The sequence below is a fragment of the Teleopsis dalmanni genome, chromosome 1, assembly GCF_002237135.1.
Source record: "Teleopsis dalmanni isolate 2A chromosome 1, ASM223713v2, whole genome shotgun sequence".
NCBI classification, from domain to species: Eukaryota; Metazoa; Arthropoda; class Insecta; order Diptera; family Diopsidae; genus Teleopsis; species Teleopsis dalmanni.
The window spans coordinates 30,861,740-30,882,021 of NC_051846.1; the positions used below are offsets into that span (position 1 = coordinate 30,861,740).

A 20,282-nucleotide genomic window follows, 5' to 3' on the forward strand; every position below is an offset into this window, starting at 1 on the left:
TAAATGAAATAAAAGGATGAAAGAGTCCTCAACAATTAGTTAAGAAATTAATTTTAATTCCAGATCACTCGTAATATTGGGTAGAAGGATAGGTATATTAGAATCAGCCGGACGCATTCATGGTAAGAATCTAGTCAATGTAAATATTGGAAATATAACTGAGTATGTTAAAGAGTAGGACGCCGAAGAGCTTAAGTCTGGTTCTGCGCAAGCCTGGACAAGCTTACACATAAACAAGACAAGTACTGTTCGAGTGTTGGCGAACACGCACTACAGCAGATTTGATCTTAACTTATGCTGTCCTATAGTCCAGTATCCCGTTAAGACAAATATTAACCTAAATACTTCCGATTTATTTCTATGACTGCTTTATCATGCTGCAGTATTGAATATTCTAATAAGTATTTTAATGAGCAGAAATATGTGTTGGCCAAAGAAATATATAGAGTAATCAATATAGCAATATAAATTTAAAAAAAGATCCAAGGACCACTAATGAGGACCACTGTAACAATAATGGGAGAAAACAAAAATGGAAATTTAAAAGAATATGTTTTTTGTCATGCAATGCATTACTCATATTTATGCATTTTCTATTTTAAAATAACTTCTTCGTTATGTTTGACTTTGAAAAAATCTATTAATAAAGTTTGCTATTAAACTAAGCTAACGTAACAACCCCAATTCTTCACTAGTAAGATGGCAAACTAATCTAATAAATGCTAATTTATAATTTTATGAGATAATATATTTCTCAATAACATTCAGGAGAAGTAATATGAGTAGTTATAATAATGTAGTAGAAAATAAATTATACATAAAATAGAGAATAATTATTTGTATGCTTTTTTAAGTCAGTGACATTACATTAAGAAATATGCAGAACTTATAAAGATCAAAGAAAACAGATAAACCATCTGTTTTTCTAAATGTAAAACTAAATTAAGTTAAATAAATACTCAAAAGATGACTAAAAAAATTTTAAATTATAAATTTTTAATGAATGTTTAAAACTATAAATTGTATGTAATAATTTTTATCATTTTGTAACCTAACCTCATTTTATGAAAATGTATGTAAAAATCTTGCCAGCTTAGACGCTGAGCGAGCATATTCTCTAATATGCCCCAACATAACATTCGCCCTTCTAATAATAGTAATATATATAATAACATATGCTTGTTAATAAAATAAAAAATATGACTGCTATATTTCTATTTATTATATTTCAAAACAAGATTATTTCTTTAGATTTTCTTAAAGTTAATTTATATGAACACAAAATATACTGCTTTTTGAGCTGGAAGCACTAAAATGCAACTACAATTCTTATTTAGATATGTTTTTTTTGTTTTTTATATATAAGAATAAGTATATTTATGTACTTATACTTATAAAATCTATACATATTTTATATATAAATAAATTTATTACTGTGCTTCATGGTTTTTTCAAAATAATACGAAAATAGCAGCCAAATTTTTCAAACATTGGCGAATAGCCAATAATAAATTATAAACTAAAATAAATACGTGCTTAACAATATGCAACCGATTTTTTTTTCGTTTATTTCGAAATTAAATATGTTGTCATAATATAATTAATTGAAATGTATGATTAGATTTGTATCTTTAACATAGCTAACTTAACCATTTAGCATAAATACTTACTCATTATCTTCCTCCTCTTTTTTCTTGGGCTGATAGTTTTTCACTAGTCGTCTGTGAAGCAGTTAAGAGAAGAAAGAAAATAAATTAATTAATTAAACTTATTAATTTTATTATATATCAATAAAAACAAATTAAGTGAAATTTATGCTAATAATTAATTTAAATAATAAATTTAATTTTTTAAATAAATTAAATTATATATTTTCATATTTTTTTTATTTTGCTTTTTGTGTTGCAATGCAGAGTTACGTATTTAATGTTTTATTTTTTTTTTGTTTTGATTTTGAAAGTTAAGAAAAAATTAATGGAACATGAAATCTTTACTATGTAAAAAGCATCATAAAACAAAAAAGTTATTAAAAATGCATAAACGCAATAATAATAATAGAAAAAAAATAATAATTTTTAGTTGAGATATAGAAAGTAGACAACTTTTAGTGAACTTATTTATGAAGATGGAAAACAATATACAGCAGTTAACTGCAGAAATTGTAGATTTTTGTGGTCTACCAGATTTAATCATGGGAATTTCTTATATGTAAGATTCATAGTCACTTGAAATACACAATAAACGCCGCTATATGGTGAGGTAAAAAAAGCACTCAGTTGAATGCAAATAAAAACAAAGTTTATAGTGGAGCTTAGATGAGCGAAGTCGACAGTGCCACCACAAATGTTTATGATGATGTTCGAGTCGTTATAGTATATGAGTAAATCAGATACAAATGGAGACAACATTTTATGCAGTCAAAATGACAAACTACAGATTAGCATATACTTAGGGCAACTGAAGTCACACGCTAACTTGAGCTTGAGAAAATCTCAAAAATCTCATCATCACTGCAAGATGAAGAGTTGCTGCAATCTTAACAATTTGCGGATTAGTGGATGGCTTGCTTGCGGTTATCTCGAGCAAGAAAACCTTCAGTAAAGTAAAATAATATTAAAAAAAAAATAAATAATTCAAAGATTGATAAGATAAGTTGACAATGTTTCCGGATTGTGAGAAATGACACTTTAAGTAAAACGATATACAAAGTGTAGAAATAAATATGTAATTAAAGCAAAGTAGAATTTGAAATAAAGTCTAAAGTACTTTCACCCTCAATGCGATGTACTTATACTCGTAAGTTACTCAAGTAGCAGAAAAATACACTAAAAATTAAAACTGACCAAATCATAACACAACAAATTTGTGGCAATGTGTAAAATGAAACCCCCTTGGTATAATCACATTACAAGTTGTTGTGGCTTATGGAGGGAGGCGTTAGCTAGCACTAACCCATTGTAAATAGGGGCGCAGAGAAATAATAGAAATAATAGAAACAAAAGTGTAAAAGTGTCGCATGTGTAAAGTGTGTCAGCAAAGTGTCGGTACCAGCTCTTCAAAAGACAACATCACACAAATGCCAGCACATAATTTATCTGATTCTATGAGTGCGAGCAAATTGGTGCCATTTATTAACGTATGTTTTAAGTGAGACATATTAACACGAAACTTCAATAGGAGAACATCAGCAACAGGCCGACTTTCCAGACTAACATTAGAGAACTTTTATTCTATTAATAATAGAATGACAAATGAATACACATGCTTCGGTAACTGCTAAAGGTGTGTTTAATTGCAAAAATTTCACATTTAGCAAAAATATTTAACTTTGCATTACTACAATATAATCATAACAAATGGAACTTATATTCGTACATGTAATACTAAGAATTATAGGCGTGTATAGGCGACCCATTGCTGATAAGTTTTTAATTAAATAAAATTATAAAATTTGTTATTTCATAACTTAGTTTAATTAAATAAGTTTACTTTCATTTTGAGAAAGGTCAGTTTTTATGAGGATAGTTTATTAAGATTGATGTTACATATATATTTCAGTGGTTTAATAAATAAATGTGGGTTAAGATAACAACGCAAAAAGTTTGTTTAGCACTGACAAGCCCTATTTGAAGGACTTTATAACACGCCTCGTACTAACAGCTTTTAAATCTTATTTGTTCTATCTTTATATTTACACACCTTGTACGTGTTTAAAAAAAACACAACAATAATTAGAGAAACAAAAATTCTAAAACATTAAATCTATGGATTAATGTTTAACTTTCAGCTACGAATATATAATAAGTTTGGCCATTAAAATATCCAGAATGATGGGTGATCATAACAGAAAACTATCATAGATGAGTCTTCTAACTTTTAGCTACATTGTTTGAAATAAGTTTGACGATTGAAAGAACTTATGAATTTTGATCTGGACTGCAATAAAAAACTGTTATTACATATAAAAATAAATTTTAAATAAATACAATATGGTAGCTTATGTTAGACGCCTAATGGAAAAAAAATCCCCTCTCCCAATAATTTATGTTGTAGTATTTATGTGATCCGGATAATCTTGATTCAAAAGCTACCTTTATCGCTTATATTACTATAATTTCTTTTGAGAATTTAATGAGGCTTCCAATATCAGTTTGGAATAGTTTTTCGAAGTCTACATAAAAAGGTTTTCTAAGATTTGTAGCGCTACTTCAATAGATGAGAGCTTTGCAATTCTTCCATTTCTTTTTGGAAAAGAGCGCAAAGCTATGATAAAATAAATTTATATACTACAGTTAATAACAAGATTTTGCTTTAAATTATATATTCGCAAAAACAGTTCAGAACGAAATGCCATGGATTCTTTTTGTTATTAAAAACCCGTTTTGCTATACAATAAAACAATTTTAACTATTAAATTACAAATTAAATTATTTCATTTTCATTGAAATAGAAGAAAAACTTATATTATGCAGTAAAAAGAGTGATGGCAAAATGTTTTATATTGCGCAGTAATCATGTTAAGAATGCTATTCTAAAAACATTAATTAATATAAGTATTACAGACTTTGTCAAATCACAGATATTAAGTATGTCTTCTCTTATTTAGATGTCTACATATCAACTGATAACAACTATCAATAAGACATACAAAAGAGACAAATAAAAGCTAGGGAAACATTTGGAGCCCGTAACATAATGTGAAAATGGAACATCTCATTTTAAATAAGATTATTTCCTTTTTTTATATGACAGTGAAATTTTATTAATTATTCTATCAGTTATGAGTATTTTGACCACCAATCAACTAGTTATGGTTCAAAACAAGAGAATGATCAATTACTAGATCAATAATTATATAATAGTGAAAGTGGTCCATTCCACTTATTTATTTAGTCTTTGACTTATATTACGAGTGTTCTTCCACATACCAAACACTAAATAATGTAACTACGAGCCATCAATTATTAAAAACAAAATTATTCAAAAAACATAAAGATAAAGTAAAGGAAAAAAATTATTAGTATGTATGAGAAAAACTGAGAGAACCTTAATTTTAACATTCACGAAGAATATTAGAAGTTTGCATAAAATAATATGTGTTGTAATAAATGTTTGTCACTACAACTGTACTTATTTAAACAGAAAACATTTTGCATTAGGTATAAGGATCAGAGAATTACAAGAAAATTTTCCTTCTAATAAAAGAAGTACCTTCCTCTTCTATCTACAACTTGGCAATAGCAAAAGCAAAGCACTTAAGTTATGTGCAACTTCCAGATTAACACGGTGCACCTATAATAAAAACCATAATACATTTTCTCTTTGAATGCCCGTCTTTAGCGTCCAGGTGATATAGGTTCTTAGGAAGATACTTCTTTGATAGAATATCAGACTGTTCATCGGTGAAGATGAAAGACCTATTAAATTATCTAAATTCAGTGGGATGGATTTAGTCTCTACTTTTCTTACTAGGGTTCTTGCGAAGAATGTGATAGCAAAAAGGTGAAAAATCGCTAATTAAGGTACATGGACGTTATTTAATGGCTTGCCACTGCAACCAACCAACCAACCACCAGAGCAAAGGGTAATGACGACGAGGGTAATCACAAAAAAATAAGAAAATTTCACTCATTTTCTGGCTATGGCAGTTTTCTATGATATCGGATAACTCCATCTTGGTAAGATAGTAAGGCCGATTATCTGCACTAACATACTATCGATTTTTTTTACTGATTTTTTGTATTGAATCGAAAACACAGAGTACAGTTTGAAAGAATGAAAATTTTAAAAAGTTTTACTACTTTTCGATACCAAAATATCGTTTAAGGAATTGTTATTACTTTTTTGCCTTCGTTCGTATTAAAATCAAGGCATAATATATTACACAGAAATTTATTACCAAAATAATATCAATATATGCGATTCAATAAATAATTAATTATTAATTGAAAAACTTTTGAATAAACCTTCAAATTGAAAATTATTTACATAAACACGAACCTAATCAGTTCTGGTTAATTAAATAATTTACCTCAACAATAAACAATTACCATGCAAAACAGCATTTACACTATTCTGATAATGAATGAGATAGTATATCGAATGTAATTCTTAGTTTCGGTCCATTCGGAGCATTTAATTTTTAAGTCAGTTAAGTCAGCCGCCGCTTTATTCGCGAGCTCAAATGCAATTGAGCTTGCGCTTGAACGTGTTGCAAGAGAATGTTCAAGTCAATTACTAAAGCTACTTCGGAAGGGGGACTTGAAGGTTAACAACCAAAATTAAATTGGCCTTTGGTTTTTTACTTTAACATTATTTTCTTAAGCGTTTTTATTTACAATGATTTTTTTTCTTGCTATTTTCAAAAAGGCATGAGCGGTCGACATCACTAAGTATCAAGTGAATGATTGACAGCTTTCAGTGAGTACATTCATGATGTGAGTACGTATGTAAGTAAATTAAAGTACTCATATCAGCATTTCTGCTAGTTTATGTGGTAACACTTAATTCACTTAAAATTAGAAAAAGAAATCACATTTCGTAAAGATACGCTTTTCTATTTATAGTGCCTATTACATGCTTCTAGAACGGAAGCAATATTAAGAACTTACTAAATAATTTATTTTTGAATAGTTGGTTTAAAAAAAAAATTAAGACTTCTTAATAAACATTTTGATAAAATGTTTAATATGCAGGCACGTTTAATATATGCAACAAGAAATAGCACAAGATGTAGGCGTTTATCTCTTTGTGAAATATATCAACGGTAGCGCTATAAAATTTTTCGGACCCAGCACCATACAAATAACTGAAAAAGAGCAGTGCCACATGACCTTGCACTCATTTTGCAAAGAATTTTGTTACTTAAACAGAAAATTTATTTTCACATACATATAAAAAGGAGAACATTTATAACTAATGACAAAAGATATCCATAAAGTGATAATTATAAATTTTTTTCATATGATCGTGTCAGCTGCAGCTGCTGCGAAACGTTGTGTTCTGGTCCAAATATGGGATTGGTTGGCTTGTCTGAGTTATGAGTAACTTTTTTACTATATCCAGTTGTTGTGATTCGCTAATTTTAAGACCATACATTCTATAGCATAAGGCGCCATTCAATGTTTTCGCACAAATGTGAGCAATACTAATATGGTCAGGTCAACTCTGTCAAAGCAATCGTTTAAGACATAATTTTGGATATTTGAATAAAATATTTATGGACAAAGCAAGTTTGGAATGATTACCAAATTACTCTGAAGTAAAAAACTGTTCACAATAATGTGATTCGATCTCTTTAAGAGGAATATATACATTAATTACTAATATTAATTATATATACAATAATTTAATTGTAAATATTTCATAGAACAAATATATCATTATATTTTTGGAGAAAATAATCCGTTATTCACTTTTTATTGAGGCAAATACATTAGATTTTCTATTTTGTTTTTAGTATTTAATAAACTCTTTACATATGTGTATAACATCAAAATTCCAAACTTTGAAGAAAGCAACTTCAAATAACTTTAATACCTAAATTATAATAGATTAAACTGCACAAAATCAAGAAATTTGATCGACCAGACGGTTAGGAATTGAATTTGAATTTCAAAACCCATTATTGTTCCTAAAATTTAGCAGATTGCTTAAAATAATTAATAAAAAAAAGTTGGTATTTCAGAATTTCAGAAACCAACTTTAAACCGCTCTTACTTTAAGCAATAATGGTATCACCTAATAACAACTGATATGTTATTATTGTTTAGAAGGATGCATTAGGGAGAAAACTCATACATTTTAGTCTTCTAACAAAAATTTTGTAATACTCATAATAGAATATCGTGTGTGTGATAATACCGGTTTATTTACGCTGAATCGCGTTTAATGTGAATTCGATATACGAATATCTTAGATCACGAATTATAACCATGTTATATCAAACTTGCAATGTTGTATGTTGATGCTTGTAGAAAAATAATTTTGCAGCAGAATCGAGTTTGGAACATTTAAACCACAAACTCACCTCGGGATACCATTGGAAAACAAATAGCATCACGACTGAACATGCCTAAGACACTTAAAAATACTTAAAGAGGAGTTTCAAATATACAGATTTTACAGATTTGAAATAAAGATTTGAAGATTTGAAAAAGAAAACACAGAAAACAATATAGGTTCTGTCATGTCTATAAAAAAAATTGGCTTATTAATTAATATCAATAAGTATAATAAACAAGTATATTTAACAAGTATTATATGAAAAATTGGACATTATGATAGTTTGTGTCATCATAATAATTGATTGTCATACACATCGTAGCGTCAAGATTAATGCCAATTTTTAACGCGAAAAAATATTTGGAATCTGCTTTAAAACCATGGGAAACCAAAGGTTTCAGTAGGAGAAATTAAACGTTTCTACAATATTCTGTATATGCCAACCAACAATGGATGACAGATAACACTTCATATACATAATTCGTAATTTAAATAATGTTTTATTAAAAGATTAAAAAACGTGACTATAGTTTTGGATACTTTCAAACAATTATCGACAGTGGTCTTTAGAAATATTTATGGGTTTAATTGTCCGTATATTATTTTAAAAAGTGCCAGATATATAACCCTGTCAAATTTAAAACTGAGTTCATGTCGCACTTTAATTACGTTGTTTCAATTTGGAGTTTTATTGTTTTGTTACTATATCTAAAACAACAAAATACTTGCTATACTATGAGTAGTTAAAACTCATAAACCACAGCTATATTTATAAATATACTTGATTAATAATTAATTCTTTTTTTAAACATAAACGTTACTGTTTGTACAAATCATTTGATTTATTTTGCTGGCATTCTGTAAAACTTTTTAAGGCGTTTTTTTTGCAAAATAAATTTCTGAATTATAGAAAACTTTCTATTAATAGATTAAATAAATAATATATTTGATTTTTTTTAATAATACTAACCTCAACTTCGCTGCATATTCTGATTCTATCGCTAAGCGATCTCTGATGAAATTGCCATATTTGTCCAGAAATTCAATGCCTTTGTTTGTGTGTATTGATAAGTTTTCGTATTGATCCTGCAAGATAAAGAAAAAATTAATAAATTAAATTATATCATTTTTAAATTATAAAAAATATATCAGTAACTAGTTACTGAACTCGTTATTCGTAATAACCACTATTTATATCACAAATATATAAAAAGATATAAACATCTGATGTATGCGCTTGCTTATTAAATTAGTTTCTAATTAGATGTGTACTAATCTATCATACACTCACTGTATCATGATGAATGAATTGATAAAATCGAAACCAGTATTCTTGGCTGTATTCAGTAAAAAATAAAATATTTTATATATAAAATTAAAAATCCACCGACTCTAGTTTAATTATAAATATATTTTATTATGTAATGATTTTTAGCTGCCATATTTTAATATTTAACAGATGTTATAAGCAGAAGCATATGTATTAACGAATTGTATATACAACAACAATAAATATATTTATATTATTTATAAATATACATTGTTGGTCACTTTTATAAATAAACACCCTGTACGTCTTATATGAATTATAAGTAATATAAAAATAAAATTTTCCATCAAATGCACATCTTTTAGTCATAATTTTCAAATAACGCGTATTTTCAAATAACGCGTTATAATATTAAGCAAAAATAAAAAAGATTTTCCTTAAAACTTTATTTTGATTTTCTTTTGACTTTTTCTAAAATATTTTCAAATATATTTTCGAGTATATAAACAAAAATAGCATAGCAAATTTTGTTGGTATGCTTTTGTTTTTGAATCCAACTCTTTCCAGTTTGTATCTAATTGTGCTAAATTAATTTCTTCGTTATTCATGAGATAAGAATAATTAAAAAAAATAAATAAAACAATTAATTGCGTTTAAATTAAAAGAAACTGCGAATTTGTATTTAAGAAAATTTTCTTTAATAAAGAAGTTCAAATTGAGAATAGATAAAATTTTCAATTAAAAATATCGTTTTAATTTTTTGGATCAAAATTTTATTTGGTTTCTACATTAACTGATAAATCACACAAACGGAAGTAGAAATTGAATATACATTTATCGAATAAAATGTATAGATAATAAATAGATTTTTTAATATATGAATCATTTAAAACGGGAATACATATACTCTCTGTGCTAAAATTATTACTTTCAGAAGAATATTTTGAATTGTTAAAATTTTAATTAATATACAGTCATATAACACTTAACACTGTTGTTAACATTTGGATTAACAGACGAAAATAAAAATCATATTTGCTTTTATCATCTTTTAGAGGAGCCGTGGATTTCTACATTTCTCTGTTTCGACTGATGCTACTCGAACATAGATCAGACGCCTGCAAATCAGCATCAATTGCGTACTACTGCTTTTTTTTGTTATCACTTTGTCACAAGTAGTTGAAGAGACAGTATTTTAAGACAGTAGTTGAAGAAAGTAGTTGAAGACAGTAGTTGAAGACAGTAGTTGAAGACAGTAGTTGAAATTAAAGACAGTAGTGAAAATTGAAGATTCAATGCTTAAAATAAAAATCCAATGCTTAAAATAAAATATTACTTACTATATTTAATGAAATGACAAGAGGTTTTATTTAATTTCTTCTGCTTGATTAATGACATTCAAATACCATTCTTTTTTGCGATCTGTAAACTTATTGTTGCGCCTAGTATATACTGTAACAAATCTACAGATATAGAGATATTCTCCGACTATTTCTACAGATATCCTACGTACGATATCCTGTCTGCATATTCATGTGCTCAACAGTTGTCACTTAATTTAATATGTCGTAATTTGAAAAATTATAGAGTCAGTTGTAAAAATATTATTTGTTTAAATTAATATATCTAATTGTATTATAATAAAATATACTAAATAAAATGCTCTTATTTAGTAATCACAACATATTATTTTATGAAGACCGACATTTATCGAAATTCTTCAGATGTTTCTATAATTCTTCTGTTTGTATAGAACAATTTTAGTATTAGTAATATACCAAATATTATTTATATAAATTAAAGAGGTTTTTTGAACAGTATTGAACTACAAGAACCAAAATTGATTTTATATTATTTTAATTAATTGAATTTTTGGCTGACCATACAGCTGTTTCGAGTATTGCCAAATATCCATCATCAGTGGTGTTGGAAATAATTCTTCTATTTAATTACTCGTAATTTGAGACTGCAAGTACCAAGAAAAAGACTCGTGTCCTACCAAATTTAAAGCATAGAGTCAGCGCACCTTAACCAACTGACCCAAAGCCGTACTTGACTTTTATATTCGCACATTTTTCTTGAGTTTTGTTACTTTGCTGTGAAAGTTTTATTAACAAATTCACTTGCTATGTTTATATTAGAACGAAATCATAAACCGTTGTTTAAATTAGTATTTCTACTTATATTATATAAAAATATACTAAATAGAATGTTTTCATTTGGTAATCATGCCAAGCATTTGATTTTTATGGAGATGTCGAAATTCTTCAGATGTTTCTATAATTTTTCTGTTAGGTATTCATAAGTAGTTCTTTTGAAAACTTAAATATAATTTATCAAGTATAGTATAATAGGATGATAATATTAATATTAGGAATGCTCCTGATGAAGGCAAAGGCGAATTTGCCGAAACATGTGTAGAGATATACAAAATACAACATAGGAAATAAAACTTAAAATATTAAAAAAAAACCGACTTTATAGTATTATACTTGGCAAACAAATACACAACTTTTATATTTCATAAATTAAAAAGTTTTGGGCTGCCGTGAATTAATTATTTCTATAAGAAATTATATTTTTTTTTCAATCTTTATATTGTGAAAACATATTTTCTCATAAAAGTAGCTATAAAATCAAAAATAATTACAATTTTAATTTACAGCAAATTATAAAAATTATAAGAATTAAAAAAACAAACAAATTGAAACAATATCTCAACCATATGTTTAAACATAATGATTAAAAAAACAAAATTAAATAAACAAAAAAGCAAAAAATTATATGTAAAAATGTTCAAAAAAAAAAAATTGCTTAGAAAGCAAACAAAACAACCTGTTCGCATTTCGGTCTTTAAAGCATCAACAGCACAACAATAAGAAAATTTTAATTTTATTTTCGACTTCATTTTAAGTTGTCTAAAGAAATACGAAATACTTGCGACACTTTGTATCTACTAAAAATGCGGCGTTCACACAGATACGCACTCGCACTCACACCGCCACAATCTTATGACATAATGACGCATAGTGCATTGAGCTTTATGTGCCAAATTCGTAGTATTTTTATTTTCATGTAAAAGTAAACATTCATTGGCAACATTAAAAACGTGTTGCTCTGATTTTGTATTTTCTATCTGCAACATCGTGTGTATCTTTTTTCTTCTTTTTTCTTTCCTCTATTATTGCTGTAACCGTTAGTATGTCAATCTTTAACAAATTACAATATTCAATTGAGGCTTTATTTTTGGGTTTTAGTATTGTAGCCCAAACAAAATAAACGAATTAGTGTTGTGTTGTGTTGTGTTGCTGCTGCTGCCGCTGCTGCTGCCTCCCACAAATAAAAATGCCAAGTAACTACGCAATCTTCGAGATTCGCCTTCGCTAAATACAATTGAGGAGTTCGGTACTTAGTTGCGTTAAGCATGCGCAAAATAAACAATTTGCATGCGCAGCTACGGCGTACCGCAATTACGTATTGACTTCAACCAACAGATAATTATCATTAACTTCATTATCTACAACTTCATCGTCATTAACATCAACCATGTTGCGTATTTTGACGTTTAAATCCCGCGCGCATCGCGATAAATAACAAATTGTTGTGAATTATGCAATTAGTGGTGTTCCTCTTGTTTTTATAATTTTTTATTTCTTATTTTATTTAAAATTATTTAATTTTATTTGTTAAGTTTACGTTTTTTAGGTCTTTCGATTTTGCTTCGGGGCTCACATAAACGCCAGATGATTTTTAAATAAGATTTTATTTAATATGTTTTACCAAACATTTTGACTTTGTAAATTCGGCGATTGTATTAAAAACAAATCTAAACAGAAGATTGAAGGTCTCCATTTACAAGTACAAGTGCTTGTATAATTTGCATAATTTGAAACGATTATTTTATTGACACAAATTAAATATATATAATATACATAAATGGATTTAGTTCAATAACATATCGAATAAAAAAAAGAAAAATTTATACAACTAAAATCATCCTTAGGCTGTATGCGAGTTCAAGCAAATTGAGGTAAAATAAATTGAAATTTCCTAAATATAAATATTTATATTATTATTTAAATATTATTATATTTAAATATATTTATTTATTGCATTTATTTTTTATTTTTGGTCAAAAGTTTTCAAATTTTTTTATTTATTTATTAAACATCTTATAAACATTTCACAATGATAACACCTAATTTACCTAATTTTTATCTAATTTACCCTACTCGAAATTCTGATAAATACCAACATTATAAAATAAAATAAATACCAAAATTATTTACTATTAACCTTAATTTACCATCAATTTACTTGAACTCGCACACGGTCTTAACATTAAAAAAGTATGAGCTAATGGTATCGAAAAATATAAAAAGAAAATTTATAAAGACAGTTTTCTTATGACCACGTTATACAGGGTGTCTCGGGCACATCATGAGCTAAATTGTTGTTGTTTTCAAAGCAAATTAAAAAATTGAGATTGAAAAAAAAACAATATGTCGGTTCAAATTCCATCAAATTTTTTTTTCAAACCAAATGGGTCAAAAAGATACCATTTCTGTACAAAAAAAAGGACTAATTTTTTGCTATTGTCTTTTAATAAGAAAATGACATATATATAAAATGTACAGAAGATATGGAACAGTATAAATCTTTTTATCCATAACTAAATTATTATTCAAATAATCGAACTATCTTTTACTGACCATATCTTTTTTAGTCCTTTGCATAACACAATATTATTTAAGATCAAAAAATCCATTCCGATCGAAATTAGCTTTTACCTTTTGCACTCGCAACATTTTTACTAAATCAATACATAAAATTATATTAGTTTCATAGTGCACAATTGCATCTATAAATAAATTTAATTGGATAATATTATAATATGTACAATAAAGTTCACGTTTCAATAAAGTACCATTTTCTAAAAACGAGTACTAGAGTACCATACGGAAGAAAAGTACCATTTTCTAAAAACGAGTACCAGAGTACCATAAGGAAGAAAAATACCAATTTTGGTACTTCTTTTCATATATTGGGCGAAAGTGATTATAGCCGATGCTATCTGTGCCCTCGTCACTTAGGCAAAAGCAGTGTTGTGCAGTAATAAATATCAGAATTTGCACCTTTTAGGAGCAAATTACTACAATTTTAATAAGTTTTGAGGAAAAAATCTAAATATAAAATATAATAAAATGTGTAATTCTTACACTTTCCTATTTTAAGGAATGGCGTATAATTTTATAAATACTGTTAACAATTATTATAAAAAAATATAATAATAAATTAACACTTTTGCAGCCTCAATGTGTAATTTCTTGCTGGTTATTTTGTCAAACTGAAAGTGATCATTTCCTTTTAAATTAAGGCACAACTATAAAGTACAAAAGTAATAGTAAAAGTACTTCGTCATAGCTCGAAGAGCCAATTTTGACATGCTTGTGACAGTCTACATAACATGGACTTTAGAGATTGGATCGTTGCGTTGGCAACATTGTTTCTAATAACAACAATTTTATATACATTAGCAAACAGCTAATGTGAACATAGGAGTACCAAATCATGAAAAAATCGAGAATGGTAACACAATACAATATTACTAATTTACAGAGAAAAGTTTTGACGGTACATGCAGTGCTTACATGCAGTTTTTATTTAAATTTGTATAGAATTTTATATATGAAAAGCGTTGTATGAGTAAAGATTCTATTCGCAACTTGAACTCTACCGCATTTTGTTGCGGTTATGTTATCTTAAGAATTTAATACTATTTTTAGATATTTAATATATTAACATTATATTATTTATTATATGTATTTATACTATATTTTATTAATAATATTATTTTAATATTTAAATATTTATGTACTTAGATGTTAAAAATTGAATAGTGCACATATTGAAAGCTTTAATTTTTTTTCTTTCAAATGAATTAATTAATACTTTATTTAAAACGCTTAAAAAGAAGATTGAAACGTAAAAAACATTTACGCACGCTCAATAATACTCAATAGAATATAGTGATAACTATAGGTTTTTAGGAAAATACTTTTGTGATAGTTTATCAGACTGCTCAATGGTGAAGATGAAAGACCTATTAAATTACCTAAATTCAGTGGGATGGATTTAGTCTCTACTCTTCTATACTAGGGTTCTTGCGGGGAATGTGGCAACAAAATGGCGAAAAATCGCTAATTGAGGTACATTTTGAAGTTATCTTATGACCTGCCACTGCAACCAACCAACCAACCAACCATAGTGATAACTAATTTTAAGTCAATCGATGTAAACGGCTTTGTTGATTAGCCATCACTAGTTGCTGTGATAATAAAATTTTGTTTATTTAAAATATATTTAAAATATATTTGAAACTTAGAATTAGTAGTTCTGAAATAATTAACATTTTCCAGTTATTTTACATATTGCTTAACGTCTTTCTTTTTTTGTTTTCGTCTAAGAATTTCTCAATTTGCTTACTTCGTTAATTACTTAGTTTTTTTCATAATATTTTTAATAACTTTTAAGTTAATTAGAAATTCTAAACATAAAATCGTTGAAATGCAAACGTACTAGAATACGTGAAATGTTACGTCAAACTTTCACTACTTAAGTCAATAATGAATGCAGCAAGCCAAACCCAAACGCGAAACGCATGCGCAAACTAAGCTTAGCTTGGAATGTGCGTTCCACGGCCAAGACAGTGGCAACCAAAGGTGAAAATCAACGGACTGAATGACACTTGCTTATACTCGTATGCTCTTTACTTAGTATTTTGATGTGTGCGATTGTCAGGTTGTCATTGCCTTCTACTGGTGCCACTGGTGCCGGTGCCGTATCTAATAATCTCGGCAGCAGCAACTAAACAAATTACACGAAAACAAATAATTTAAAGAAAAACTACAACAAACACGTGTGAAAATTTTCCAAACAACTTAGTAAACGTTGCCGTGAAAGCCTAGACTTACAAACGGCAGAGGCTCGATATTGTTTTAACAAGTGAAAAGTAAAAATAAGTGTAAAGTAAACAATATTAAGCAAAAATTCATAATTTTGTTGGGTGAAAATGTGGGCGGATTTAAAGACATTAAAGTGCACAATTGGCAATTAAAAACAAAAATGGTAAAAGTAGAAGAAAATAGTCGTACAATATAAACGTATCTATTTAAAAAAAAAAAAATAAATATAAAAAAAATAGTTAAATATGCACACTGTGCACCTATTAATGAAAGCATGAGTTGACTTATTAAATAACAAAACAAAAATTAATTAATATAAAAGCCACGAGTTAAAAACTATGTATGAGTAAAATATCTTAAAAATTTATTTTACTAAAGAGGCCTATTAAGAATATTATACGTTTATGTAATTTTAAAAATTATGTAGTTTGATTATCAACTATGTCCAGATTTTAGCTGAACTGATATTTTCACAAAACTATTCAAAACTATTTAATAGACATAGTATTAAAGCAAAGCACATAGCATAACCTCATTTACGCCCAATTTTGCGAAATAATTAATGCATAAAAAATATGTAAAATATTTAATATATGTAAAATATTTTGTAACCCATTTACGTGCTAAACCAGAAACGCGCTTTTTATACTCAAATTATAAATGAACAAAATATTTACAAATTTTAACAAGTTAACCACCATGAATGGAGTTTCACAAAATTTCATTTTAAAATTATACATATATATAAATGCATAGACAATATACATTCCTCATATGTTTATTGCAGTTGCAACACAATAATTATTTGTTGCAATTGACAAGTTGCTTGCAAAGAAAATGACTTCGTTAGCAATTAAGATTTCCTTTGAAAGCAATTACCGCACTGACATAGAAACCTGATAAAAATACTTAATTCAAAAACAAATTGTTAATTTATCTATAAGATAAATCTGTAGCGAAAATTGTGGCGTCCTACTATTACCAATGCACGCGCTTCATTCAATTGCACAACCTATTTTTGCCCCCAAGGAAATATGAAAAGTGCAGCTTGCGGTTAAAATGGATTAATGCTGTAATAAGTAAGTTGATATCGAACTCAGAAATGTATGTGGCTCAGTAGTTAAACTGCATATCGACACTAATGGCGTCAAGAAATTCAACATTGTTAACAATTATTACAAAATTTAACAACAGGACGGAAGGTAATAATTTACTTTGATTTTTCAATTGAACTCTCGAGCGCAACTTGTTTAGCAAAAGCAAAGCAAATGTTCAAAATCTGATAATACAAGTTTTTATAAATAAATCTTAGAGATCTGTAAAATATTAATAACAAACAAAAATTTAATATATAATATTGATTTTAATTGTGGCTTAAAATGAAAGTGTGAAAAGATAATTATTTTAATATTAGATAAATATTTCAGGATTTTGATTTTCATCGTAACGCCATATTATTATTATTAGTATTTGGTGGGCTTGAACATTAGTTGTAAATGATACTGCATCTATCAATGAATGCTATGCTTTGCTGTCCTATTTATATTACTTAAGGATTTCTTTCACTTCAAAAGAACCCAGAAAGGTTTTAATTTGTTCCAGATTAACGTTTAACCACTATGATTTGTGGATTTATTTTTTGTGGCCAGTGATAGGTTATCACTCCAATCATGATTTTTAAATCTGATTTGTTCAGATTAAGTAGAATTCTGCTCTTCGCTGAGTAAATTGCGTTGCTATAGAGAAAGTTCTTGAACTCCAGCAAATAACATTGCAGAAACCAGTCCGCTTTTTCGAAAATTATTAAAGAGATATGTAGAATTAAATACAAAAAAAAAACATATATAAGAAATTCAGGGTATGGGATAAGCAATATTATATATTCAATATTACGAGTAACAAATACGGTAATTAGTAGAAAGACGAACAGTATCTTTCACTTTTTCCATAAACAATCTTTGCTCATGTACTACAATATTAGTTTGTAAAGTTCATAAATGGCTTTCTCACTAAACAAAACAAGCCATCCTATACCTAATATTTAGTGCTCTAAATATTATTCGTCCTTTTTAAAATCACCAACAAAACATTGGTCTATAACCCTTCCTTCTAATTTTGTTGCCAAATTCTTATAGGTATTAAGTTAAAATAAAACAACTCAATGTTTATTAAATTGCATTTGATTAAAATATAAAAATATTTACTACATAATGAAGTCATTACCTAATTTCTCTAATAAACAACGTTGAGAATTTTATATTTATAATGTATACAACTATTCTATATTGTATATAAAAAAAACGAAAAATATTACAAGCATATATGAGAAGAAAAAAAAAGATTACGTCTATATGACTAGCACCTCAGATAAATATTATATATACGAATTGAATGTCAAATTGTTATTCAATTAAACATCCAATCAAAACCAATTAAGGGAGCAAATATGTTAAAAATTGAAAAATTTTGTTTTTATATAAAAAAATAATTTACATTTTTACATTGCCATTGGTCCTAAGATTTTAGTGTTATTTCGTTTTTTCCAGAGTATTAAGTATTAAGAAAAAATCTCTTTAAGAACTTTTTATGGTAATATTAAAAGTTTTTTTAGCTTGAATAAAAAAAATGTTTCAATGATCCACCACGTGTTGCCTACTCTATCATAAATCAAATTCACAATATATTATCGGCACATAAATTTAAATGTTCATAATCCACGCCCAAGAAGACCTTCAAATTTTTGACAAATAACTTCATGGAAGGGAAGCAACGCAGGCCAATCCTGTTGCTTAATTAATAATTAGCAGTGGCCCAAGATATGATATATTATTAATTAAAAAAGGCACCTAAATCATGTCAAACAAAAGCAAACACAAATTAAACCATTTCAAGAGCAGAAAGAAATATACGAAAAATAAAATAAATTATCGAAAATGTTTGGTAACACTTTCACCTATTAAAATGTAAAAAAAAAAAATTGTAATAAACATAAATAAACGTAAATAAATAAAAGGCGTTCAAAAATTTACCGACTTAGGCACGTTCAGGCACTTTTTTATACTGAAAAACTTCAAGAATCACAGTGGAGTCTTCACACTTTCCTTCGATAAGATCACTGTTGGGCCACGCCAACACTCATCAATAAATTTTATCGTCAACGCGTCTAACAGACAAATAAATTTGTAAAAAAATTACGTATATGAACAATTTAACGCACAAGACGAGGAAATTAAATGAAATTATAAAAACCGTAATAATAAATTATAGGGGGGGGAGAAGTGAGTATATGAACTGCCGGAAAAAAAATTCAATTAAATTATATAGGCATGTAAGTTATGAAGAGTTAAAATCATTAAGAGAAAAAATTGTTATAGAATAAAATAAAAACTAAAAGTGTTAAATGACATTAAATCGTGACAAATTTATCGACAATAGTTCCACAGTAAATCGAATAAAGAAACAATCGATGAAAATGAAATTGATTCAATGTGACATCAATAACAGTGTATGAGATATTTTTATAGTATTATTGTGTGTAAATAGCGGCAATGACAAAGACAATAATAACAATCAACTCTTTACTGTGCTATTGTTTAGGTCCAGCTATGGGACTACAGATATGATCTAATAAAATTAATTTTATTATGAATGAATTGAATATATATTTCTTTTTGAATAATTTTTGTATGTACTTCATATCATACAATTAAGACAAGATAGATTATATAAAAAATATTCATAAGAATAATATACATAAAATTTTGCAATATTCAATTCCTATTTAATTTATTGTTTTATTTAATACTTAACGCAATATATATAATTTAACGCCTTTTTTAATTAATTACAGAAAGCCGAGTTTATTGTATATATAAAAAATAGAACCAATAACTAACGAGCAGGTATAATATAAAAACTATATTATTACATAGTTTATTATATATTAACTACATATGAACTTGTTATAATGATTGTTATCAATCCTTTTTTCATAATCACATTCAGATCTTTCCGATTAAATATTAAAGGAGTACTAGTGTCAT

At 27.2% G+C, this 20,282-nt stretch overlaps 1 protein-coding gene across 1 annotated transcript in view; it reads right to left on the reverse strand.

Moving 5' to 3' along the window:
- Positions 1 to 1,666: 1,666 nt before the first annotated feature.
- LOC119679018 (formin-binding protein 1-like) overlaps positions 1,667 to 20,282 on the reverse strand; it is a 74,801-nt gene continuing 56,185 nt past the window's right edge. The window contains exons 3-4 of the mRNA XM_038091160.1: positions 8,975 to 9,090; positions 1,667 to 1,721 (exon numbers count right to left, since the gene is read on the reverse strand). Coding sequence (XP_037947088.1) covers positions 1,667 to 1,721; positions 8,975 to 9,090 — 171 coding nt within the window. The remainder of the gene's footprint in view (positions 1,722 to 8,974; positions 9,091 to 20,282) is intronic.